This window comes from Monodelphis domestica, chromosome 1, assembly GCF_027887165.1.
Source record: "Monodelphis domestica isolate mMonDom1 chromosome 1, mMonDom1.pri, whole genome shotgun sequence".
Lineage (NCBI taxonomy): Eukaryota > Metazoa > Chordata > Mammalia > Didelphimorphia > Didelphidae > Monodelphis > Monodelphis domestica.
This window is the reverse complement of record NC_077227.1, coordinates 427,310,430-427,336,192: the sequence shown is the minus strand read 5'-3', so window position 1 is coordinate 427,336,192 and position 25,763 is coordinate 427,310,430. Positions and strand designations below refer to the sequence as shown.

Here is a 25,763-nt window from a genome sequence, read left to right as displayed (position 1 = left end):
CTACAGCCTCCCTGAAGGTACAGAACAAGCCTGAGAGTCAGATGTAAAGGCCCCGTAGTCCTTAGATTACATTGGCAAAGTAGATGGTAATGTCTCCTCTTTAATGTCATTTCCATTGATAAAATCATATCAATTCCTGGTCTTGATCCATTTAAAAATGCCAAGGATTTTGGTGGCAAGAACTTTCTTTTCTGAGCCTTTCATAGCAGGGGCAGTAGCAACTGTAATAGCAGTTACCAGATTGCATCTTCACAGGGAATTTTTACCAGGAAGATGATTGAAGGCCATGGGCTAGAAGCATTGACACCCTGAGCTAGAAGCATTGACGTCCTGAAATTCTTGGGCTCATGGTTCTGAGCTGTATCTATCTATCTATCAGGATATGAGGGGAGATAGTAATCAAGGTGGTGATGATAGTTTGACTTCTTTGGCACATGATATCTTTTGCCTCTTTGTATGGCAAATGTATGACAATTGGTGGAGATAGCTAGCCCCTCCACACAAGTTGCTTCCTCAAGTAATAGTCATGAATTCTAGGCTTGAAGCAGGACCAGTTGTCTAGGGAATATTACCACTCCAAGGGTTCCTGTGCCTAGCTGCCTTTTATTAGCATTTGGTCAGCACTTGTTGCTGATGGTGATAAGGAAAGTAAGCCCTTACTCTAATGATTTCTCCCCTACAATGAGTGGCTTCAAAAGCTCTGCTGGTAGTAGATTTGCTGGTTTGGGGAACAATGTCATTCCCAAGACTTTTGAATTCAGGATCTGGGCTATCTCCTTCAGGATGAAAGGTTAGCAGTTGTGATGGTGGTGGTTTGATTTGTTTGGCATATACTTCTTTCTCTCTCTCTCTCTCTCTCTCTCTCTCTCTCTCTCTCTCTCTCTCTCTCTCTCTCTCTCTCTCTCTCTCTCTCTCTCTCTCTCTCTCTCTCTCTCTCTCTCTCTCTCTCTCTCTCTCTCTCTCTCTCTCTCTCTCTCTCTCTCGGCGATTTGCTGCTTTAGCTAGGACTGATTTGGACACGAATTTGACATGGCTACTAGTATTGTTGGAGATGTCCAATAAGTACTTTGTGATATGGGACTGGAGGTAAGAGAGATTAGGGTTGCATATGTAGATCTGGGAGTCATCTATATAGAGATGATAGTTAAACTTCTGGGATCTAATGAAATAACAATGTGAGACTGTATACAGAAAGTAAAGAAGAATGCTTCCAATGCAAAGTGCTGGAGTTATAAAAGGAGTTCACTTGGATTCTACTCACAGTTAAGGGAGCATGATATGGGTAATCAAGCAACAAAGGAGTGATTGAACACAAGCTTCAGCCTTCTTACATCTATCTTACATCTTTCCATTGCCCTTTAGGTCACTTGCTAATTTGATACTTCTAGATGTAGCCATGTAGATAAGGTAAAGATTATTAGTGTTGAAAAAATTACCTTTTATGGATGATTCTTTTGGAATTATTCAAAGGTATATAGTTTCTCCAGTATAAATCCTCATTTTCACTTTTATGTATCACCTGTTAAAGATATATATCCCATTCCAATGGGATCACAAGCTGAGGTGATTGTCTTCTACTATAAACTGTTTATACTGTCTGAATTCAGAATAGCTTTTGATGACTTTGTTTAGTTAACTCCAACCTGATGGTTCTCTTCTTAAAGTCTTGAATTTTCTGACCAGATGATCTGGGATCTACAAGTTTGGAAATAAATGTGCATAAATGAAAATTGTCTGCCTATCGAAATGCTAAATGTAATGACTCCAAATACCTCAGTAATGAATCAAAATAATTCATCAATTTATTTTTTACCCAGCCAAAGTCCTGTTTTCATTAAGAAGCCTATCTTGATCTCCCTAGTCAGTAATGACTCCTTCCTCCCACCTCACAACATTTTATTTGAATTTTTCTATTATATTTATGTATTAGTATATATAATAATGATCACATTATCATAGTGGCAGTTAGGTGACAAAGTGGCTAAAGAGCTATGCCTAGATTAAACAAAAGCTGAGTTCAAATCCTGCCTCAGGCACTTTACTAGATATGTGATCCTGAGCATGTCATTTAATCTGTACCCCAGTTTCCACATCTATAAATAGGATATAAGAATAGCACCTGCCTCATATGGTTGTTGTGAGGGTCAAGTGAATTAACATCTATAAAGTGTTTTGCAAACAATGCTGCTGCTGCTGCTGCTGCTGCTGCTGCTGATGATGATGATGATGATGATGATGTTATATTAGTATCTTATTCTCCTTCTAGCCTGTGAGCTCCATGAGGCCAGGATGTCATATATAAACTTTGGTTAGACCCCAGTTCTGAGCACAGAATTCTGAATATAACAGACAAGTATTGTTTTCTGAATTAAATTAAATTGGATTAAATATTAACAGTTATAATCAGGTGAACAAGGAAAAATCCTTGAAAATTAGATTTACTTTCATTTTATACAGCAACAAGTCTGAGGGGCAAGTCATGCAAATGAACTTTCTTCTCCCTGGAGATTATTGTATTTGACACAGCAGAACTTCCAGTCCCACTGGTCTCTGGGAACTCAGGCTTTTTTGCCTCAGGCTAAAAAATGTGCTTTCAAATCTGTACATCCTCATCATAGAATCACATAGTAACACTCTAAAAGCTTCCTCAGAATGTTAAATGTTAAAACTGGAAGTGACGTTAGAAAACATAATGAAAGCACTGAATGGAACCTTGGAACATAGAATACTAAAACATAGAACATTAAAGCTGGAAAAGACCTTGGACTATAGTGTCTAATGTACTATACATAAAACATACGTTCTCTGTGGCAAGAACCTCTTTCAGGTCTAACCTTCTTTGTTCCTTGTTCTAACATTTTGTGCTCTGTTGTCCTTCCAGTTTCTTTTGGAATATTTTGTGGTTTGGAAAACTGTTATGTTAAAGTGTATTTTTAAAGTATATATTTAAAGTGTATTTGTTTTGGGTATAAGCAACCATTGGTCACATTTTACTGAATACAGCTCATTTTGTTTTCTGTTCTCACCCTCCCCTCACCCCACTTTCTCTGCTGGAGTCTCTTAGTTGCCGCTCTGTATGTCAGGCTAGCGACTTGTAATGTTTATTAATACAGTGTCACTCTTGCTGTTGAAAAAAAATGTGATGCTACTCAGAAGCTTGTGATAAAATGTGGCGTTTGATTTCAAGATCCTGCCTACACTGTATGTTGAATACATTCTCAGATGTTATACAGTTCACTGAGCTGACAGTTATGGAAACCCCTCCTGGGGACCCCATTTCAGCAGGACATATTTGAGCAGAAACAGTTTGCAAAACTTTACACACTTAAACTCCTGCCAAGGCAAACTGTTAGCCACTTGAGTTTGTTATAAATACCCAGTGGCAGTGGTTGGAAGTAGCCCATGGTGTGTTTTATATTCTGAACTGAATGTGAATGTCTTTGTGGTTCTATAGAGTAGTAAATAATTGAGTTTGATTAGGGAGAGGGACCTCATTATCCCCCACCTGTGCCCAGCTGGAAGGGGAGGGTCGAAATGAAGCCATTAACTGTCTCTCTTACTGGCAACTCAAAGAGCTCAAATACATCTGTGTCTTATTTTCTTTTCTGGCACAATCAGTCGCGCAGGCTAAGCAGGCATGACCGAATTTGGCAAGTTTCAAGGACTCTGGCGAAGTTACACAAGGAGAAGACGGAGGGCAGTCATTTTGGCTTCTCACTGCCCATTAGTCTGGCAAGTTCTGTTTTTGGAAAATGTCCATTTTGAAAGGGCATGCTTTATCCAATGTCAAGCATAGCTTGTGAAGACAATGCACTTTGATCTATTTTTAAAACTTGTCAGGTTAAGTTAAACAAAATGTGGTATTCACACAAGTGTAAACACTCATTGCCTGTGGAGTTATTCCCAGAAGGCTTACTTCAAACGACCATAGGTTGTAATTATTACATGTAGTTCTCTCTCTTTCCTTAGATATTTCCATTTTGCAGCTGAAGGGGCAACATAGGGAGTATCACAGTAATCAGTGAGGGTTCAAGGTAATGGTTAGGCTTAAAAGATGTGGACCAACTTGAAGCATGCAATATCAAGAACACTTAAACCCTAAGTCCAAAGAACTAAGTTCATATCCCAGCTGTGTCACTACTTTTTAGGACGTTGAGCAAGTGGTTTCACCTCCCTTGGGCTTTTGTTTCATTAGCTGTAAAATGATTGATTAACCAAGATCATCTCTCAGTTCCTTCTAGGACTGACATTTCTTAACATTCTGCCTTATTTTCCATATTCTATGAATCCATCTGTAAAACCAAGGCATAATGAGGGAAAGCAACATACTCAGGATCATACTGCAGTATATTGGCAGAGCTAAATCTCCCCTCTTTTCCCCCCCCCCCCCAATCCCGGGCCCCTGGATTCCCTGTAAGGTTGTGTTCACTCTCTGTGTCTGCCATTCAAGGGCTAATAGGCCTGTTGTTATTTTGAATTTGGGTTTTTGTTTTTTTTTTCCATTTCCTGCCTTCTTCATTTTATGATCTGAGAATAATGTGCCCTACACCTGAGCCCTGGACTTCTGACAACTAAGATGTAACATTCTTGAGAAACCCAAAATAAGATACCTTTGTCATCTGGGGATGACCTAGCCAAGCTGAAATATGTGATGGAAATCCACGATTTCATTAAGATCCCTAATTTTATGTACTACCATCATGGCATGGTAGAAATACAATGAGAGCCAAGGGCAAAAGACTCAGGTTCAGATAACTGGTTTTGTCACTAGCTTTGGATATGTCCCTTTACTTTTGTGAACTTGATTTATTTTGCCTGTAAAATTGGGAATAGCACTTGCTCAAGAGTGGTTATGAGGAATATGGTTTGTAAACTACTTAGCACTATTAACATATGAGATGATTAGGGCAGTGACCAGTAATCTATCACTAAAGTCTTTTTTTAATGCCTCTATTTAACATTCTTGGTATTGATTCTAAGATGGAAGGTGAACTTGGTGATGGATTGTGTACATCCTCAGATGAAATGCAGTAAGTTTTGTGGCTAAAATTTGTTGGTCACTAGAAGATGTATGTTGGAGGCCACAAGCACTCATGAAGAGTTCCACTAGCAAATTATGGAAATGTGTGGTCTGTGTTTGACAGGAATAGCTGCATGAATGTCCTTGATATTTTTCCATTTTTTCGAGTATTATTATTGTTAATTACAACAATGCAGTAAATTTATTATTCCAGAATTTATTGTAAAACTTCAATTAATAAGTAATTTAATTGGTGTGATAGCACCCTTCACTGTCTGTGAGAAAAATGGAGGAAGGAGACAAGGAGTTACTAAGTTCAGGGATACAAATACAAGCAAAAAGAAAGGCAGATGCCCTTAAGGAGCTTACATTTTAATGGAGAAAGGCAACATACAAAAGGGAGCTAACCAAGGAAGGAAGGAAAAGAAGGCAGACAGCTTTGGTCCCTCCACAAAGTGAAGGCTTCAGGAAGAGCTCTCTAATGGGAGAAGAGGAGGGCAGACCTACCAGAGTGAATAAACCACATCAGTGGCAAACAATTCCAAGGTGAAGAAGCCTCAGTCATTGAGGGAAATTCTAGGATGAACCATCAGTTATGGGGGCATGGTTTTAAAGTCCAGAAAGTCAGGAACAAAACCTGGAAGGAAAAATGAGCAAGGTCCACAGCTGCCTTGGAAAAACTTTTATAAATGAAGAAAATAATTTGCAAATCTTAAAGTTCATTATGAATGTGAGAAGGTATTATTTTTCTTTATATATTGCCATGTCATTCTCATGAGGGAGATCATGGCTTTTCAAGGGTATACCAGCAGAGCAAAGCTTCAAAAAGTCTTACCAGATTTAGGCTTTGAGCCTGGAAAGAAGAGCAGACAATGCCTCTCATCCAAGGACCAGCCTGGCTTAATTTGGAAAGGCTCACCACCAAGTAGGAAGAAGAGTACTCAATATTTTAGTCACAGGAACTCATGAAAACTATCTAATATCATGTAAAAAGATTTGAGATACATATCAGTGGAGGATATACTCATTCTCAGAACATCACATATATGTGAAGCATTACTATCATTATTAATACTACTATTAAAATTCATGCTTGTATCATTTTTTTAAACAAAATCTAGTGGTAGAAGCAAGATGGAAAACAGCAATCTGTGCCCAGGCACCAAAGTTTTTATGTCTCCAAATGGGGATAAAGGAGCAAGGCCCAAATCTGCCCTGAGAACACTTATTAGGTCTGGTTGAGCATACTGTGTTCAGGACAGAACCTTTTTCTCTTTTTGTAATGTTCATGTTTCTCCTGAAATTGAGCCCCTGAGTGAGATAGTACTCACTTCCACAGCAGTATTCTGAGCACTGAGCCTTTTACCTTTATGGTGGGTTTTTGTTCTCCTCTCATGAACCTTGCTCCCCAGGCTTCAGCGCAGAGGCTGTAAAGGAAGATGGAAAGCCAAGTTACCTCAGAATGATCACTATCATTAACATTCACGGGCGGTTCACTTATCATTCCTGACTATACAGACATGGCAGCCGCTCGGAAGCGTCCGCAGGTGTAGCACGATGATACATATTACATTGTGCCACAATGGATTTATGTATTCTGTAACAAAAGAAAAGTGTAATGAAAAAATACAGAAGGTGATCCTTTATTCCTCCTCAGCACAATTTATCAGGAATGCCTGTGGATGATAAGTGCCCAGCATTTCCAGGGCTTTCTTTAACCTTGTCACCCAGGTAGGTTTTGGTATAATGACCAAAAAAAAAAAAATTAGAGATCAGTGATCTTCTTCTATTCAAAAGCCCCCTTTAAAGGACCTTTTCAATTTGTGAAAGTTTGAACTAAACAGAAAGTATCTTTTTGACGGTCTTTACAAATAAGGGTAAAGTTATTGTCTCCTAAAATAACATGATCTGCCATATGAACTGAGGCTAAGGTGTTCAGAATTTATGCCTTATAGGGTTTAGAGCTGAAAGGCCTTATATTTCATGTGGTCTGCCCCCCTCATTTTACAGGTAAGGCAACTGAGGACCTCAACAGAGGCCACATAGTTGGGATACAAACCCATGTCTTCTGACTCCTAATTCAATGTCCCTTCTACTAAGCTTCTCTGGCATACCACATTCTCTCTTGAAATAACCAGATTCGCACTTCAGCTTTTCCATTGATTGTCTTTCCTACATGAATCGCCCCACCTTCTTTTCCAGTTATGTATATCTTTGCATAATTATATGAATTGAAGCTAGAAACCTGTCCATTTGTTGTGAGGATTTAGAGAATTAGAAATTCCTGGAATTAGGACCTTAGAGGTCAGCTATTTAGAATCTCACCTTAAATATGAATTACCTCCTAACAAGGAGTAATCCAGACTCTACTGTATTTCCTCTAGATATTGGAAGCTTACTCTTTCCTAATTGGAAGCTCACTCTTTCCTAAAGAAGGAGTCTTACATTCTCATGAATTACCTCCTAGCAAGGAGTAATCCAGACTCTACTGTATTTCCTCTAGATATTGAAGCTCACTCTTTCCTAAAGAAGGAGTCTTCCATTCTCAAGACACTTATAATCCTTATATTAAATGAAAATTGATGTCCCTGTAATGTCTTCTGATTTCTCACACTTTTGTCTTTCAAAATCATACAGAATAAATGCAGTCCCTCTTCTACCTTACAGCCTTCCAGATATTCAGAGGCAGTAATTTTGTTCCCTCTCTACCAAGACATCTTGTCTCCAATATAATCATTGCCCATTTTTTCATCTGACTTTCATAGCATGATATCGAGTCCCTTTACCATAGTGACCAACTTCTTTGGGTTATGTTTCATTTTGTCTTAACTAAAATGTGGCACCCAGAATAAGAAACTGTATCATAGATGTAGTCTTCTATTACAAAGGAGAGCAGAATTGCTATCCCTTCCCTCAGACTGGACACTAGCCTTCTACTCAAGGTGTGCAGTCCCCAGGCCTGTCCATTGAATGCTTCAGATCATTGGTGTCCATCTGTTTGTGCATTCAGAACACACCCCCAACCATATTGTTACAGATGGGAAACTTGCTAACTTATAAAAACAAAACCAAGCAATGAAGGTCTTGTAAGTCAAAACTCAGATGATTGGCATTTGCTGCAAACATTTCCTGGCCCCATTCCAAAGCAAATATCCACTAGTTTATAAATGTAGAGGGCACTTTACGTTTCAGTACTCTTGCCAAAGTATCACTTACTAAAATGCTCACTAAATATAGGAAAACGAAGAGCTTTTCCTCATTTTGCTTTGATCAGTAAAATAAACTTTTAAAGATTGTTCTGGGACAGGCTCCAGCTTCTGAGCTAAAGAATGATTGTGATTCAGGCCTGATCTAGTAACAGAGCATTTAGTAAAATTAGCTTGACAGCTCTTAAGCCAGCTGCTCAATAGGAAGAAGTTGACCAAGTTAAAATGGATAAAAATGCCTGCCAGATCGACCCCAGCTTTTGCCTTTGAACAAATGAAATATCAAATAGTAAACAGCAGGCTTTTTAGAGGGGGAAGGGGGTGCTGAGATGTCTCGATATTGGCAAAACAAATTGGGTCATCAGTGTTGAGCCTACACAGCTTGGTTTTAAGATTATGAACACCCTGATTCAGTCTCATATAACTAGAAAATCCTGTTCTGGCCATATTAGAAGAGAGTAAAGGTTAGGAGAGTATAGAGGAGGTAGCAAATTTTTCAGTCCATTGATGGACTATAAAACTAGAATTCCTTCATTAAAATGTGTTAGACATACGAGCTATTGTCATTTTACCCTTCAGGATTCTCATGGAGAAATGGAATTCTTACCAAATTCTTTATAGTGTCTGAATACTCGGTCAGTCTGGTGTTCTTAGGTGAAAATTTTGTTCTCTAATAGAGGTCACGCAAAACTGCTCCATTTTATTCTTCAATGCCAGGCTGTAAAATGGAACAGGAAGAAGCATGTCATTGTTGGATCAGGAATAAGGACACTTGTCTAGGAGAGGTTCTTGACCTAGTTCTCTTATTGCTTGGCTTTGTGATGAAATAGCAACTCATTTAACTTCTATAAAGTTCAGTTTCTTCATATATAAAGTGTTTGTACTAGGTAATCTCTAAGGTCCCCACCAACATAATCATATCCCTTAAATTCTAGGTGCTATCAGTCTATACTCTTTAAGTTCCCTTCTAGTTCTGACACATTATTCTATGCACTAATATCCTACACTAGAACATTTTTTTGTTCTAACTTTCTAAAATATGGTAGGGATCCCTTCTAAACTCAGTGTTGTCTATTCTGAGGTCCCTTTGATGATTATTATAATCTTTAGTTTTCTTATATTCTAGATTCCAAGTCTCATTCTTCCCCTGTGTTCCCTGTTAAAAATTATGTCACAGGATCACTTCTTTCTAGCTTTGTTGGTCTTTGATCTGTGATGCTTTGTGAATTGTGTTTTTAGTTCCCTCTTGTACATAGGACCTTAATTTTAGAGTAGTTAGTTAATTCCTAAAAGAGAGTAGTGGCTAAAGAGAGAGCTGACCTTGGAACCAACAAGACTTTGGTCTTGGCTTGCTTTCAACACATTCTTGGCTTTGTGACTTTGGGCAAGTCATTTTACTCAGTACCCTAAGCAATACTCAGACTAAGTTGCAGAAAAGGTGTCTATCTCCATTAGCATGGGGAATTTCCTATATTGATGAAATCTCAGTTCCAGTCCTTTGCCTACTCTGCCTTTTTTTTTTGTACTCAGTTGAGGATATGAAACTAAAATGTAGCCTAAAAGGTGCTTTATCCTTTAATTGTTTAATTTTTTTTTTCTAAAAAATTCTAGTCTACAAATATATAGTCTACTGTGTATCTTTAAACCATTGTGCTAATCACTGGAGGACTCTCAACCCTCACAGAACATATAATCTAATGAGATTATATGTAATGCAAAATAATATATGGTAAATGCAAGAAATATATAGGCAAAGTATTGTTTGTCATCCAGCAAAGAAAGGTCATTAACACCTGGGCAGATTAGGTTGAAGTGACATTCTAATTGTGCTTGAAAAAAGCCAGAATCCAACAAGCAGAGGAAAAGGCTAAAGAAAGTATAAAATTGGCAAGTATGGAGTGCTAGTAGTTGATAAGAAGAAAAGAAAGGAGCTTTTATCAAGCTCCTACTATGTGCTGAGTAGTGTCCTAAGGTCTTTACAAATACTATCTCAATGGATCCTCCCAACAACCCTGGAAGGTAGGTACTATTATGACCTCTGTTTTATATATGAGAAAACTAAGGCAAACGGAAATTAAATGACTTGCCTGGGATCACATAGCTAATAAATGCTTGGAATGCATTTGAGTTTGGAGCTTCCTGTATCTAGGCCCAGAACTCTATCTATTGTCCCACCAGCTGCCAGCAAAATTTGAATTTAAATTGAAGGGAATTATTTGGAGGGGAGTAGCTTTAGGTAAGACTAGACAAGCACTATAGAGCCAAGGTACTGAGAAGCTTGATAGCCATGATCAAGTATTTATATACTTTATTAAGTAACAACCATACAATAACTAAATGTCCTTTAAGACTGATTTCCTCACAACAAATCATAGCCATATAAATTAATACAACTACTATTAACTTCATGCAACAGATTGGGACCCTGAGGCCCACAGAATTTGTGCTTTCCCCTGTGGTCATCCAACTACTAAGTGAACAGAAAGGAGTTGATTTTTGAGCAGTAGAGTGTTGTGAATAACTCTGTGTGTAGGGAGAATTATTCTAGTAGCATGTGAAGGAAAGAAGTATTGGAGGAATGAGGGAAAGGACAGGAAAGATGCATGATGAGGCTATTTCAGACATGATAGGGTCCTAGTATTAAGAGCTAGAAGCAACTTCAGAGGTCCAAAAGTCTTATTTTACAAAAAGGCCCAGAAAAATAAAATGACCTTTCCAAGGCCTCATGGCTTATATGTAAACTGCAGGCCTGGGATTTAAACACTGGTCCTCTGGCTCCAAAACTCTTGTTCGGCCTATTGTACTAAACTGCTTCAAAGATCATAGAATGAGAGGTGAAAGTGACTTGGAAATCCTATAGGCCAACCCCTCCCCCTTCATTTTATTACTAAGGACCCTGAAACCCAGAAATTGCCTTGCCCTAATTCACATCATGAGTAACCGAACCAAGATTTGAGTTCATGTCCTCTGATTTATTGTTTTTTCCATTTACCAGGCAGGTCATAATAAGGATACGTACTCAATAATGGTAGTGGGGAATAAAGAGGAGGCGTTTCAAAGATGAAATTGATGTGTCTTTGGAACTTCTTAGTTGTGAATGTTACAAAGAAGAAAAAGTCAAAGATTCTTTTTACTGTGGAGCCGGTGAACATTGCCAATATCTTTTTTAAAATATTGACTACCCCATTAAAAGAATCTTCCCTCCACTGGGTGTCTAAATTGCTTCAGAGAATAATTTTTTTCCCTACATTGCTCGACCTCTTTTTCTCTGGGGCCCCATGATCCTTAATGCGATGGCAGTAACTGTCTGCAGTGACATCTACTGACACAAACAGAGCTCATCTGCTGTCAGCCTCCAGCTGCAGAATCTCTCCTGTGAACCAGCACCAGGAGCTTGTGTCCACCAGCAACCAGCACATCAATGAGGCTTAATTTGAGATGAATGACATTAAAGTCTTGTTTCTTGACTCCTCTCCAGTGGTCAGTCACAAGTACAATAATGCCATTTCTTCCTCTCTTCTCTTAGTAGTTGACTTGATCAATTTCTAGTTTATTGGACCTTTAAGCATGGGCTTTTTCTTAAACTTCTCTTAAACCACATTGAAGAAGGCAGTAAAATTTCTCTGGATGAATGGTGATGATCATTAAATATCTGTCTTTCTCTTACAGAAATGCTGCTCATGGATTCTCCCTTATTCAGGTGGACAGTACAAAGGTCACCATGAAAGACATCTTACAGAAGGCATTGAAAAGGAGGAAAGGCTCTCAGAGAGGTTCAGGTGGGACAGTAAATATTTTCTCTGAAGACAAAAGTTTTAGCCTGAATTTTTAAATATGGGGGAGGGGGGTAGAAGGAATGTTCCTCACTTTCAGTTACCTTTAAGATAAATTCCCAAATAGTACATGCATATCGGATTCTAAAATACATATGTTTGAATACTAACTATGCCATTTATTCCAGGTGTGATTTTTGAAAAGTCATTTCCCCTCAATGACCCTTACTGCAAAGTAACAAGGTTGAACTAAATCAGGAGTTCTTAACCTGGGATCTGTGAACTTGCTTTCTTAGCATTTAAATAATATATTTCAATATTGTTGGCTTCCTTTGTAAACCTGTATATTCAATTTTATATATTCATAAACATTCTGAGAAAGGGTTCATAGACTTCAACAGATTGCCAAAGGTTCCACGACACAAAAAAGGTTGACTCTCTAGACAAAATGATAACCAGGGTTTTTTTCTAACTCTGAAATCCTGTCATACAGTAGCAGAACATGAGGCCAAAAATTATTGCTGACAATAAGTAGTTTGTTCCTTAATGAAGACCATTTCATTCACATCTTGGATAGTTAACCATATGATGGTACTGTGGAGTGTCCCAATGTTGAAGTGGCATTTGCCCTTACTATAATATATTACTTATATTATTTTGAAGTTATATTGATCAGAGAAATATTAAAATAGTAGCAATTATATCTTGTTATAAAGCTTTAAAGTTGGCAAAGTACTCAAAACTTTGAAAGGTAGATTGGCTCAAGGATAATTATCCTCATTTTACAGCTGATGAAACTGATATTTGGAGAGGAGAAGTGATTTAATAGAAAGAGCTGTGAAATTGGAGGTGGCTCACTTCCATTGGAACACTAATTCCTGCACTCTGACCAATGGAACCTTGAGTGAAGAAAATGATGTTTGTGTGCTGTTTCACTGGTTACCATTACACTGCAGATATTTGAGGTATTATTATAGGTGATGACCCCAGTCAGTATTATGCCATGTAATCAGGATAAGATTCAGAGACAGCACAAGTCTCAGTTTCCTCATCTGTAAAATGGAGATAATAATTGTCAAAGTACCTGCTTTATAGAGTTGTGTGACCTGCTTCCAAGGCTATGGACCTACTGAATAGATCAGATTCTAGCCCTGGTCTCTTTACCTCCATAGACATCATTTTCTCCACTTTTATACTGCCCCTCCAAGAAACTGTAAAGGAAATCTTTATCAATCATATGATGAGGAGATTGCAGGATGACCATAAAATCCCTTGACACTGCCATGAGACTTTAAATGATCTCAAATGAAATAAATTTGGACCATCCTGAGCAAAGTGCACAGCATATAGCAGGTGGCATTTAAATGCTTCTTTCCTCCCTCCCCTCCCTCATTGACATATATTAGCACAGAACATATCTACAGTTAAGAAGTGGTGGAATATCTGCTACTCTGTTTTGACATGAATTCCTGTAAGAAAATACTTATGCAAGGATCTGGACAAGGCTTCACCACTGTGGATTCACCCTCTACTGATACAGATGATGATTCTTTTACAATTTCTGGTGGCTTTTAAGCATGATCTTTAATGTGGCTCAAACATCATTACCATCCCCTCAAGTTAGCCCAGATATCTCTGGATGGCAGACACACCATTCATTCTCAGACCCATTCATAGAGCCCTTCTAGTTTGTCAGGGCCTTTCAAGGCTAGTGCTATGCTGCCATGGCCATTAAGCCCCTCAGGGTTATCACCTTACCACAGAAACACTTTGATGGAAAGGAAGTGTATAGAAACTTCTAAATATCTTAACATCTTGGTATGTCTTGGTATATTTGGGGTAAAAACAATGTCAAATTACTTTTCTCTCTATTTTTAAAAATATCTCTTATTTATCTTCACAACTTTCCCTCTCCTATTTCCATGCCTTTGGTCAAGGCAGCAGCCTCTATTATAGTAGCTCCCTTCCTTATAGCCTCTGCTTCAACAATACAAATGTAAAATGCTGTAAAGACATAAGAAATGATTTACCTTCTCTGATTTCTCACAGCTTTGCCTGGACTTTGCCTTTGCATCTATCTCACTTTCCCTTTTCTCTCCTTTATTTGTGTCCATGTCTTTAAACCCATGAGCTTGGGAACAACTTGAGGTTATAATCATCATAGAGCACTGGACTTACGAATTAGGACAAAGTTCAAAGACAACCCACTCAATTTTCTCATCTGAAAAAAGGAGACAATGATATATGAAGTGCCTGCCTCATAAGATTTCATATGAGGGAAACTAAACGTTAAAGTGTTGTGTGTATGAGTTGTGAAGATCAAAGGAGTTAAAATATGTAAAGTACTTTAAAAACCTCAAAATGCTATATAAATCCTAGTTTGGGGTTGTTCATACAGTTGTGTCCAACTCATCATGACCCCATGAACTATAATTAATAGTACCATAAATTCTAATTGTTGTTATTAATTTTTGTATCTAAAGTACTTTTTGGAAGTAGATGTTTAATAAATAAATTCTTGCTGAACTAAATTGGTATCAGATGAGATAGACTTATTTGCTAGAGGAGAAGGCAAAGGCTCAGAAAAGGCAACTTTCGCCAACCTCACCCTATTACTTAGTTGTGACACTAAAACTTCATATAGTTCTTGTAATTGTAGTATGCTCCTTTTTCCATTTCACAAGGTTGTCTTTCATATTAATAACCTAAAAATGGTCTATATTAATTGAAAGCAAATATTATAACATCACTATTATGCAATTCTGTATGGACATGAAATAATATATGTAAAACATTAAAATCTTAAATTAGTACATAAGTATATATTTTTATCATATTAAGCCAGTGGTATCCCCCATTTTATAGAAACTGAGGTACAGAGGAGAGTAAAGTAAAGACAGAGAATGAGTATTTAGTCACATCAGTGGTATGTTCACTAGGTACAAAACCTAGAAATGTTGTCAGTATCAAGAAATAATTATTGTGAGCAAATCTAATATTTTTCATGCTGTAGGCAACTTTAATATCCATCTACCTATATATGAAGTGTCAAATTTCTTGCCTTTAGAAATGTACAAGGATTCCTTCTATACCCTTCGTTTCGTCTCAAGGAAAAGAAAATAAGCAGTTCTCTTTTTGGAGAAAATAGTTTAGTGCTACTTTTAAAGGGGGCATATAATTTGTTCCAGATTTAATTAGCTATCTTCAGATGAAAGCTGAAGTTTTAATAAAAGTTAGAAGAGATAACACAATGAAGGACACGGATGAGCTGTCTCAAGGCTATATTCGAGGGGAACGATAAGAGCTGTAAAAAATGGCAGAAGAGAGCAATTGAATGAAGCAGTGAAATTCTGATTCTCATAAAAGAGAGGGAGAGAGAAAGATGCTGGTAGGGGCGGTTGTAGATGAGACCTGCTAGCGTCTGCAAGCAATTTGGCTGCGTGCCAGGAGTCATTGTTCACCCTCGGCTGTGGCAGCTCGGTCCAGATGTGCCAACTGCACGTTTCGGCTTTTGCCAGCTGACTGCGCCGTTTGATAACCAGCTCTCTGGATGCCCATCACTGGCCGCAGAGATAGAATTAAATGATGATGATCTTCCCACAAGTTGGGAGAGGAAACAATGCATATAAATCTTGATTTCATCCCAGCATGAGAAGTCTTTATCCATCATCACTCATAATGAACACGTCGTTAGTGGCGATGAATGGTGGTCCGCTTTCCAAACACCTCTTTTGTTCACTTTTTGGGGTGACTTTTATCCATTTCCTGGGGGTCAATTCTGTCTCCTTTTGCGGGGGAGTAGTTGAAGAGGGTGGGCCACACAATTCAAGGGTAAAATGGAATCATTCAGCCTATCAGATAGTACTCTTTATGTTGATTTCAAACCTTCTGCTTTCAGGCAACTTAAATAGCTATCCAAAGGCATTTAACAGATTCCTAATTACCTTAAAGACATAGTCCAGTCCTTTCTACACATCTTGTTGTAAGTAAGTTTTTGTGTAATTTCTGTTTAATTGACCTCTTATTAGTGATAACAGTGATTCTATTTCTCAAGAAGAAAGTCTATAAATACCATTATGAGGCTAAGTTACTTGAAAGTAGTGACTTTGAAATCAACATACAAGTAGAGCTGTTATTAATAATACATATAGTAAACTTTGTATATAATAAATTGTCTATAATATACATAACAATTCTTTTTACATAATTAATATGTTATTTGTGTAATATAATATATATTTTATGATATTTCATTTTATCCTCACATTCACTTAATTCCCATGAGGTAAGGAGTATATATTATCCCCATTTTTAATTAAGGAAATTGATATGTATAAACTTGAAATGACTAGTCCACAGCTAGAAAGTAGAGTAGTTAGAATTCAGACAAATACAGTGCTCTTATATCATCATTATCATTATAATTGTTACTATTGTTATTGGAAGTAGTAGTAGTAGTAGTACTACTTGGTAGTTATTGGTAGTAGTAGTAGTAGAAGTACTGAAGCACAATATGTGGGAGCTATTATCAATGCCATTAAAAGTCATCTGTGTGTGCCAAGAGACTGAAAAATTTGGTAAATTATATTGTTGCATTTTATCCTCACTATTTTAATGTCAATACAGAACTTTGTATGATCAGGTCTTACTACATATGATAGCCAACTTATTGATATTTTATACTTATTTAATATTTTATGCTTCACAAAGGTTTGTCCTTAGAAAATAATCCAGAAAGGTGGATGTTGTTCAGTCATTTCAGTCATGTCCAAAGATACCGGAGTGTTTTGCCATTTCCTTTTCCGGGACTTAGACAAACAAGATTTAAGTGACTTGCTCAGGGTAACATAACTTGTAAATATTTGAGTTCAGATGTGAATTTAAGAAGAAGTTTTCAGGTCCCGCACTCTATATCCACTGCACCACCTAATAGTCTCCATTTGGTATGTAACGGGCACATATACTAATTTTATAGATGAGGAAACTGAGGTTCTAACAGGAGAAGCAGCTTGGACACTGTCACAGTTGATTAGCATAAAAATAAGGGGTGCTATTTCAAAGTTGGTATGGAAGGGCTGGTGATAATATCTTATACTTTTATGACAGTATTTTCAAAAAATATCTCTGAGCCCTAAAGTCATTGTTTCCAAAACATCATAGAGTGTTTAAGTATTAGAGCTGGAATTAGCCTGACCATACTTCTGACTATGTCTTTACCATTAACAATGCTGTAATTATACAATCTTTTTAAAACTTCCTAAATTTCAATTGTAAATGCTAATCTCATAACAAATATTTAAGTCCCTACCATATATCAAAGGTACTATGCTAGGTGCTAGAAATACCTAAAGTATCCCTCTATAATATTATACATTAGTACATATTTTCTTAATCCAAACCGTTAATTAACATGGGATGCACGTTGTGTAACCTTGTTATCTGTGAATTAATGTTAGACAGTTCCTTCTTCTTCAACCCTAATTCAATCAGTTGTCAGATCCTTCCATGTTATTTCTCATGTTTCTCTCCATTTTAATTGCCACCAGTATCAGTCCTTTATTACCTATTTAAATGAACTATATAAATGAACAGACTCCTAACTGATCCCACCACTTCATATGTTCTTCCCCTCCCTAATTCATCCTTTGGTATTTTATTCATCAGTGTAGATACCTCCTTAATCGGTATATATCATAATCACTCTACCACTTTAAGGGACAGTTCTTCACAAGCCATTCTTCCCGGGGAGGGGTAGGGGATCATTTTCTGATTGCCATCGTTCTGGCATTGAGTTTTTCCACATTTAGCTGCGTGGGTGACAAACATATTATCCATTGCCAGAACCATCCCTGGGAGCTTTCCTGCTTGATAACAAGGACTAGAACTCATATTTTCAAAACCTTTAGGATCCTTAATTCTCCTCAGTACAATAATAATTCATTTAAAGGACTTTAATGAACATTCTTTTTTAAAAAAATCTTTACCTTCTGTCTTGGAACTAATACTACAGAAGAACAGTAAGGGCTAGGCAAAGGGGGTTAAGTGGCTTGCCCAGGTCATACAGCTAGGACATGTCTGAGGCTAGATTTGAAACTAGGACCTCCCATCTCTAGGCCTGACTCTCAATCCACTGAGCTACCCAGCTTTTCTTCACACCATTGCCAAAATTATTGTTGTAATGAACAAATCTAGTTATACTGCTTACCCTGCTAGGAAACCTTCATTGGCACCCCATTCATTGTTTCCTGGATAAAATATCTGAGATTCAAGGCCGTTCACAGTCTAATTCCATTATACCTTTCCAGCACTTTAGCCACTCACTCCATATTCCATCAAAATTGACTACAAACTGTTCCCTGATTTCATCCTACTGTCTTCCATGCCCTTCATGATATTGTTATATCCCACATATTGTCTATTATCCTTTAATTTCCTTCAAGAGCCCAGGTCAAATGTGAGCTCATCCACAAATCCTTAATAATTTCTCCCTTCTTGTTTTCTTAGAACTCTGTCTAGACCTGTCCTTTATTGCTATCACATTCTCCATTATAGGATATCTATTTTGTGTATACATTGTATCTCACCTTCAAATCCCTATCCCAAGACTCTTCATGGTAAAGTCTGTCATTTTTCATCTTTATACCATCAATCTCAAAAATAGAATCTTGCACATAGTAGGCATTTAATAACTTTGTTATGAATCAATTAAATAGGGCAAAATTGTGCCTGTGAAAATTTGATGAGATTTTATGTAAAGATTGAGATATTCCTTTAAAGTCAAGTTTTTTTTTTCCAGCAATTTTCAAGATTAAACCATGTGCATATCTTAGAGAGCGAATAATAAAACAAACAAACAAAAAAACAACTCCCTAGATGTCTACAAGAGAAGTAAGCCTACTTTTGAAAGAGATCAGCTCGTATATTCACATGAATAGACAAGCCTTCCTACTGTACACTCCTCCATCAATTCGAAATGAAAAGGAATTGCCTGGCATGTGGACTTGATTTCAGTATTTGCCAAGATGCCAATCAGGAGATCTGGATTTGTTTGCAGGCTCATCATCATTCTTATCCCAGAGTTCAATGGATCTTCAATGTACAAATATCACTGAACTGAATCACTCAGTCATTTAGAAAGGGGATTTTATTTTTGGAAGCTTTACTCAAATGATGTAAGTAAACTATTTGTACCTCTGCAAGTCAGCCTCAGTTTCTTTATCTGTAAAATAATGATCTCAAAGGCTTCTTCTAGTATTAAGACTCTAATAACATACTGCTTTGGTAGCAGTTTGCAGTCTGAGACAAAGGAGATGGTAATCCTGCTGTCATCTGCTCTAGTCAAACCACATCTGGAGGTTATTGGCAACAGTAGACGTTAACCATTTGACACAATTGAGATAGTACTGTATTTGGAGTCAAGAGATGTGGGATTGAATCCAGTATTATCCTTGGTGCCCTGAGTCACCTTAAGCAAGTGTGGTGTTCACTTTTCTGGGCCTCAATTTACTCTAAATGGGAGAACAAGAACTATGTCTTGAAGAAGTAGGACTGTCACGAAGGGTGAAAGAGATAAAACTTAACCTTTTTGACTTTAAGGACAAAACTTAGTGCAGTAGTTAGAAGCCATAGTGAGAAAAAATTCAACTCAACTAAGAAAGAAAAACCCAGAATTATAGTCCTGAGAATAGAATGGGCTTCTTTGTGGAGTTCTTTCTCATGTATAGATGTTCAAGCAGAGGTTTTATAACTATTTGTTGTGTTGTTGTAGAATAAATTTGGACATTAGGTAGGAAGTTCAACCAAGTGACAAGGGATTCCATCCAACTCTTAAGATTTTTATGATTCAATGGGCTGTAAATGTAGAAGGGAAGAAACCCTTTGGAAATAAACAATTTGGGCCAAATTCAGGTGAGATTCCTACTTTGTCCAGTGTTAATCACAATGGAGTCATAAGTTGAATTGAGTTTTCTTCACCATTTCCTACCTTACCGCATTTTTTTCTTCTCACTCTTAGGTATTTTTAAAGAAATTTGTTCTAATTATTGGGAGGTTTTCCCCTAAGTTGAGCTAAGAGTCACCTTTTAACAATTTCCAGCTTCTACTTCTAGTTTTGCCTTTTGGTCAAGTAGACTAAGTCTAATTGCTCTTCTATATGGCAGCCCTTCAGATATTTGGAAGGCAGCTCTCATGTCTCCATCAGTTTTCTCCAAATTTCCTTCAGCTGATCTTTGTGTGGAATTATAAATTTGGAGTAGAAAAGAACTGAGACCATCTTGTCCACCTCTCTTGTTTGACAGATGAAGAAAGTGAGGTACTAAGACATTAAGTAGGGACACCCAAAATTCAGGTAGCAAATAGCATAACTAGGGCAATACAGGTCCTATGACTCCAAATTTCTTTTGTTATATCATAAGGTCTCCTGGCTTCTCTCCATTCTGCTCCCTTTCTTCTGGGTGCTTTTATCTTATTGCTATCTTTACTAAAATATGAAGCCCAGAATTGAAAATTTTCTAAGCAATCTAAAAATGTGATTTTTATTCTTTTAATTTTTTTTATCAAGTCACATTCTTTGCTCTAACATTTTTCACAGTATGGCTTATTCCATTCCAAGCTACTATGATCCTGTGCTACTATTGTCCTTTGTATTCTCTGCTAATGATAATAGTGGTATCATAGAGTTTTAGAATTAGAAGGGACCTTGTTGATAAGAGCTTTAGTTATTTAAAGTTTATGGGGGGGAGGGCAGCTGAGTGGCTCACTGGATTGAGAGCCAGGCCTAGAGACAGGAGGTCCTAGGTTCAAATCTGGCCTCAGACACTTCCCAACTGTGTGACCCTGGGCAAGTCACTTAACCCCCATTGCCTAGCCCTTACCGCTCTTCTGTCTTGGAGCCAATACACAGTATTGACTTCAAGACGGAAGGTATGGGTTTAAAAATAATAATAATAATGTTTATGGAACTCTGTGCTCACGGTGATTTTATAGTGCAAAGATTGTAGCTCCCATTTAATAGATGAGGAAACTGATGCTCAGAGAAGAGAAGGGAACTTGCCTAAAGTCACTTAGCTACTAAATGAGGGTCAGACCTCAAGCTCAGATTTTCTGAAATTATAATTCCATATTCTTTCTACTACAAGGTGAAAAAATATTTTTTTAGGTTCTCTAAATTTTCTATTTGTTTCTACCCTTTTTTGTTAGTTTTAAATCACCTTGCATTGGCAGAATTCCTGAGATTCAAGAGAAAGAGAATTGTATAAACATATCTCAGCAGAATTGAGCTTGACAGATTTTTTAACTATCAAGGAAACTTGTTTTGTCCAAGTGAAGATCTCTGCTACATCTCTCTATCTGACCAACAAAATATAATAACTCGTTATCTAGTTTATCAGATTTCCCTTCTAAAGTCATCTCTGGCAATCTGTGACCTAAGCTTTTTAAAAGAAAAATGCAATGACCCGCCATGTCATGTATTAGGAATGACAAGAGATATGGTAACAAATTGAAGATTTTATTTCAGCTAAATAGAGTTCAGGGTTTCTATATATACATATATTTCTGTATAATTTAATATCTAAAACATTTATGTATATATATTTATATTTTATTTCCATATAAAAAGAGAATAGAAAACTAGGATTATGAAATCTTTCCTAGCTTTTTTTAAAGTATCTAATAAATTCAGCATATTGCTTTCCGAGCTCTCCTGTTTGTCTCTCTTCTTCTGAACTTCCTTCTCTCTTCTGTATACTTTTAAAAAATGCTTTAAGGAGGAAACTAGGTGGCTTAGTGGATTGAGAGCCAGGCCTACAGATCTGAGGTCCTGGGTTCAGATTTGACCCCAGTTATCACCTAGCTGTGTGAACCTGGGCAAGTCACTTAACCTCTATTGCTCTAGTCCTTACTATGCTTCTGCCTTAGAACCCAGTACACATTATTAATTCCAAGTTGGAAGATAAGGGTTTTTTTAAAATATAATAATTATCCTCTTTTTTTTGTCTCTAACTTCCCTCTCTCCCTAAATCTCCCCACTCTTTAGCACAAAGAAAGAAAAACATGCTATTTATAAATATCATCAAGCAAAAGAAAATATTTGCATAATCTAAAAATAGTTGTTTCATTTTGGACCATGATTCCAGTAGATGTCTGGAGTCAGGAATTATTTAATAGACTTCATCATCAGCCCTCTGGGGTTGTGGTTGGTCATTACATTCATCAGAGTTCTCTAAACTTTCAAAGTTGTTTTTCTTTACACTGCAATTACTATATCAATTGATTGTGTATTTTCACTCTGCATCAGTTCAAACAAATCTTCCATGTTTTCTCTAAAACTATCCATTTTACAATTTCTTATGGTGCAGACTTCTTAACTGTAAGAATCTTGCAAGGCTTAGTTCTGGGCTCTCTTCTCACTCTGTACCATCTCAATTGGTGATCATATCTGGTCCCATGGATTCATTTATCATTTCTGTGCACATGATTCTTACATCTGCTTTTACAGTCCTGTCCTCCTAACCTCACTCCATTTTCTTCTCTGACACTGCCAGGATCCTTGAACAGGTCCTTATCCTTTCAAATCTGGGCTATTGCAGTAGCCTGCTGATCAGTGTCCCAACCATAAGTCTTTCCGTGTGTGTGTGTGTGTGTGTGTGTGTGTGTGTGTGTGTGTGTCTCTCTCTCTCTCTTTCTCTCTCTCTCCCCTCCCATCTCTCTCTCTCCCCCTCTCTCTCCCCTCCCTCCATCTCTCCCTCTCTCCCCTCCCTCCGTCTCTCCCTCTCTCCCTCCCCCCACTTCCTTCTTCCCTCCCTCCCTCCCTCTCCCTCTCTGTCTCTTCCTCTGCCTCTCTCTCTCTCTCTCCCACACACACACACACACACACACATTCTCATTCACACTCATTCAACTACAGTTGGCTGACCGTTTCCTCCAAGATCAAATATAAAATCTTCTATTTGACTTTTAAAGCTAGTCAACCTGATCCCTTTTTAAATCTTCTTATATCTTATTCCTCTTCATGTTCTCTCAGATCCAGTGACATTGGCTTCCTTGCTCTTCCTCACACACTACCCTCCATTTCTCAACTCCAAGTATTTTTACTGACTGTCCCCAATGCTTTGAATACTCTCCTTCTATATCTCTTTCTCCTAGCTTCCCTCCTTCTTACAAGTGTCAGCTAAAATCCCACCTTCTACAAGAAGCTTTTCTCAATACTTGTTCCAAATCTTAGTGCCTTCCCTTTGAAACTATCCCCAGTTTATTCTATGTATATCTCATTTGTACATAATCATTTGCATTTGTCTTCACCATTAGACTGAGCCCTTTGAGAGCAGGGACTATTATTGCTTTTCTCTATATCCCTGTCACTTAGTACAGTGCCTGGTATGTAAGAGGCACTTAATAAATGCTACTTATTCTAATCTTCATATGCTCTAATTTGTTCAGCTGTTCCTCAATTGATAGATACTCCTCTTTGTTTCGAGTTCTTTGCTACAACAGAATGCTACTATAAATATTTTTTGTATGAATGGATCTTTTATTCTCTTCATTTGATCTCTTTAAGGTATATGTCTAATATTAGTATTTCTGGATCATAGTTTAGTGACTTACATAGAATTAAGAGGCAATATATAGTAAGATGAGTGCTTAGGTCTGGAATCAGAAAACCTTCATTTAAATCTTTCCCTTAAAATTCATTTTGAAACCTTGAAAAAGGAGTTCTTGAACTTGAGTTTCTTCATCTACAAAATAGAACTAATAATATTTTTACTACTGACCTTATAGGAATGTTACAAGGAAAGCATATTATGAACTTCAAGATACTATAGAATGTTATGAGTGTTATATTAAAACAGGAATATACAAATACCTTTTGATATTTGAGTTTACTATACCTTTGTCTGAATATAGGCCATACTTTCCTTTATGGTCTAATATAAAAACCAAGTGTAGCATATAAAATATATTATTTTCAGTGTTTTGTTTTGTTTTTTTCACTTTCAAAGAACTTATAAATTAACCGCTCTCTGTATTTCAGGGTAGAGTATATGCAGATAAAATTACACAGAACTCAAAATGCATTATATAAGAAGCAACATGATTTAGTTTACTGGTAGCAATGCTGAGATTCAAGTTGTAAGACTTGCCTTTGAATCCCAACTCTGTTTTTGAATCCCTTACTAAGCTGTATAACTTTGGGCAACTCACTTCTCATATCTGAACCAAAACTTAATCTTTTAAAGAAAAAATTATTTTAAAATTAACAGTCATGATTTTCTCTTCCCACTCTTCTCTCCCAATTGAGAAAAAAGCTCTTGTAATAAATATGCATAACCTATCAAAACAAATTTCCACATTGGCTGTGTCCAAAAATGCATGCCTTTTTTCTCCATCTTGAATCCATCATCTCTCTGACAGGAGTTAGTATTCTTCACAGGACTTAATCCGTATGGTTCTTTCTTGCTCTGACAATTTGGATATATAGCATAAGAAATCATTGTTTAGTCTTTGTTTTGTTTTATTTTGAATATTTTTAATTTTGGTGCTTATATGCTCATGTGCCATGTGTGTCTACTTGTACATATGTGCATATATGTATGTATGTGTATTTTTCCTCGTGTACATGCACAATGTATGTATGCTTATATTGCTGAATTATCTTTTTTGCAACAATTTCCCATTCATTTCAGTTGATAATTATTTTTGGACCTAAATAGACTCTGAAGACTTTCAATGAATAATCAGTCATCTAGCCACAGCTTGTGAGTAACAGATATATAAACCATATATGTAAATGAAGTGTCCATTGGTATTAAGATGTTTCTTTCCAAACAATATGGTATTTGAACATTTTAATCCAGGAGATAACATGGTGTAGTGGAAAAAACACCAGACTAAGTCAGAATTCCTGGGTTTGCATTCCTTCTCTGCCATTTGTTAACAGTCTGACCATAGGCAAGTCACTTTACTTCTTTTGATTTGTTTCCTCATCTGTGAAATCAGTATAATAATCTTTCTCTCATCAGGGTTGTGAAGAAAGTATTTTACTAAAATGTTAAAATAATAATAGGAACTATTATTTTCCTGTGCTTTCATAATAGTTATGGTGATGGTGATTCTATAGTAAATCACAATTTACAATACACTTTCTTTAAATGAAGACTTTGAGGAGGATATTAGATTTGTGATCCTCATTGTGTAGATAAGGAAGTTGAGGGTCAGAGAAATTAGGTGATTTTACTGAGCTCAACCGTCTAGTAAGAGTTGTTGTACCTGAGATTCAAACTCACATTTTTTACTCTAAACCCAATGAACTTTCGACTTTAACAGACTGTAATAAGTCACAAAATCTTAAGGTTACGAAAGATCTCAGTTAATTTAGCCATTCTAAAGAATAAACTCAGTTGAACAAAATAAAAAGCAGGACTGGACTTCTTAGACTCTTTTGTTGCTGAAAGACTTTTCTAAAAAACCAATGAATGAGTTTGCCCAACGAAATTAGTAATCATGTTGATATTTAAATAAAAAAGAATTTTCAGCTCACAATCTATTGAACTAAAGTGAAATAAGTTATCCTTTAGCAAATTGAGTATGTTGGGCAGAAAAGAACCATACACATATTTGAATCTTAATTATTAAATATTATTGATCTATATTGTCTACATTTCACATTGATAACCACTCTCTCCTTCTATAATATACTTTCTCTTTTCAAGGCTTTCATGACATTACTGTCTCTACTTGTGACCACTTCTCACACTCTTTTGTTGA

General features: G+C 36.9%; 1 protein-coding gene across 5 annotated transcripts in view; it reads left to right on the top strand.

Annotated features, from left to right (window-relative positions):
- MAPKAP1 (MAPK associated protein 1) overlaps nucleotides 1–25,763 on the top strand; it is a 370,977-nt gene that overhangs the window by 231,886 nt on the left and 113,328 nt on the right. For all 5 annotated transcript variants that reach the window (XM_001365912.4, XM_056812154.1, XM_056812155.1 and 2 more), the window contains one exon: nucleotides 11,896–12,005. In XM_001365912.4, coding sequence (XP_001365949.1) covers nucleotides 11,896–12,005 — 110 coding nt within the window. The remainder of the gene's footprint in view (nucleotides 1–11,895; nucleotides 12,006–25,763) is intronic.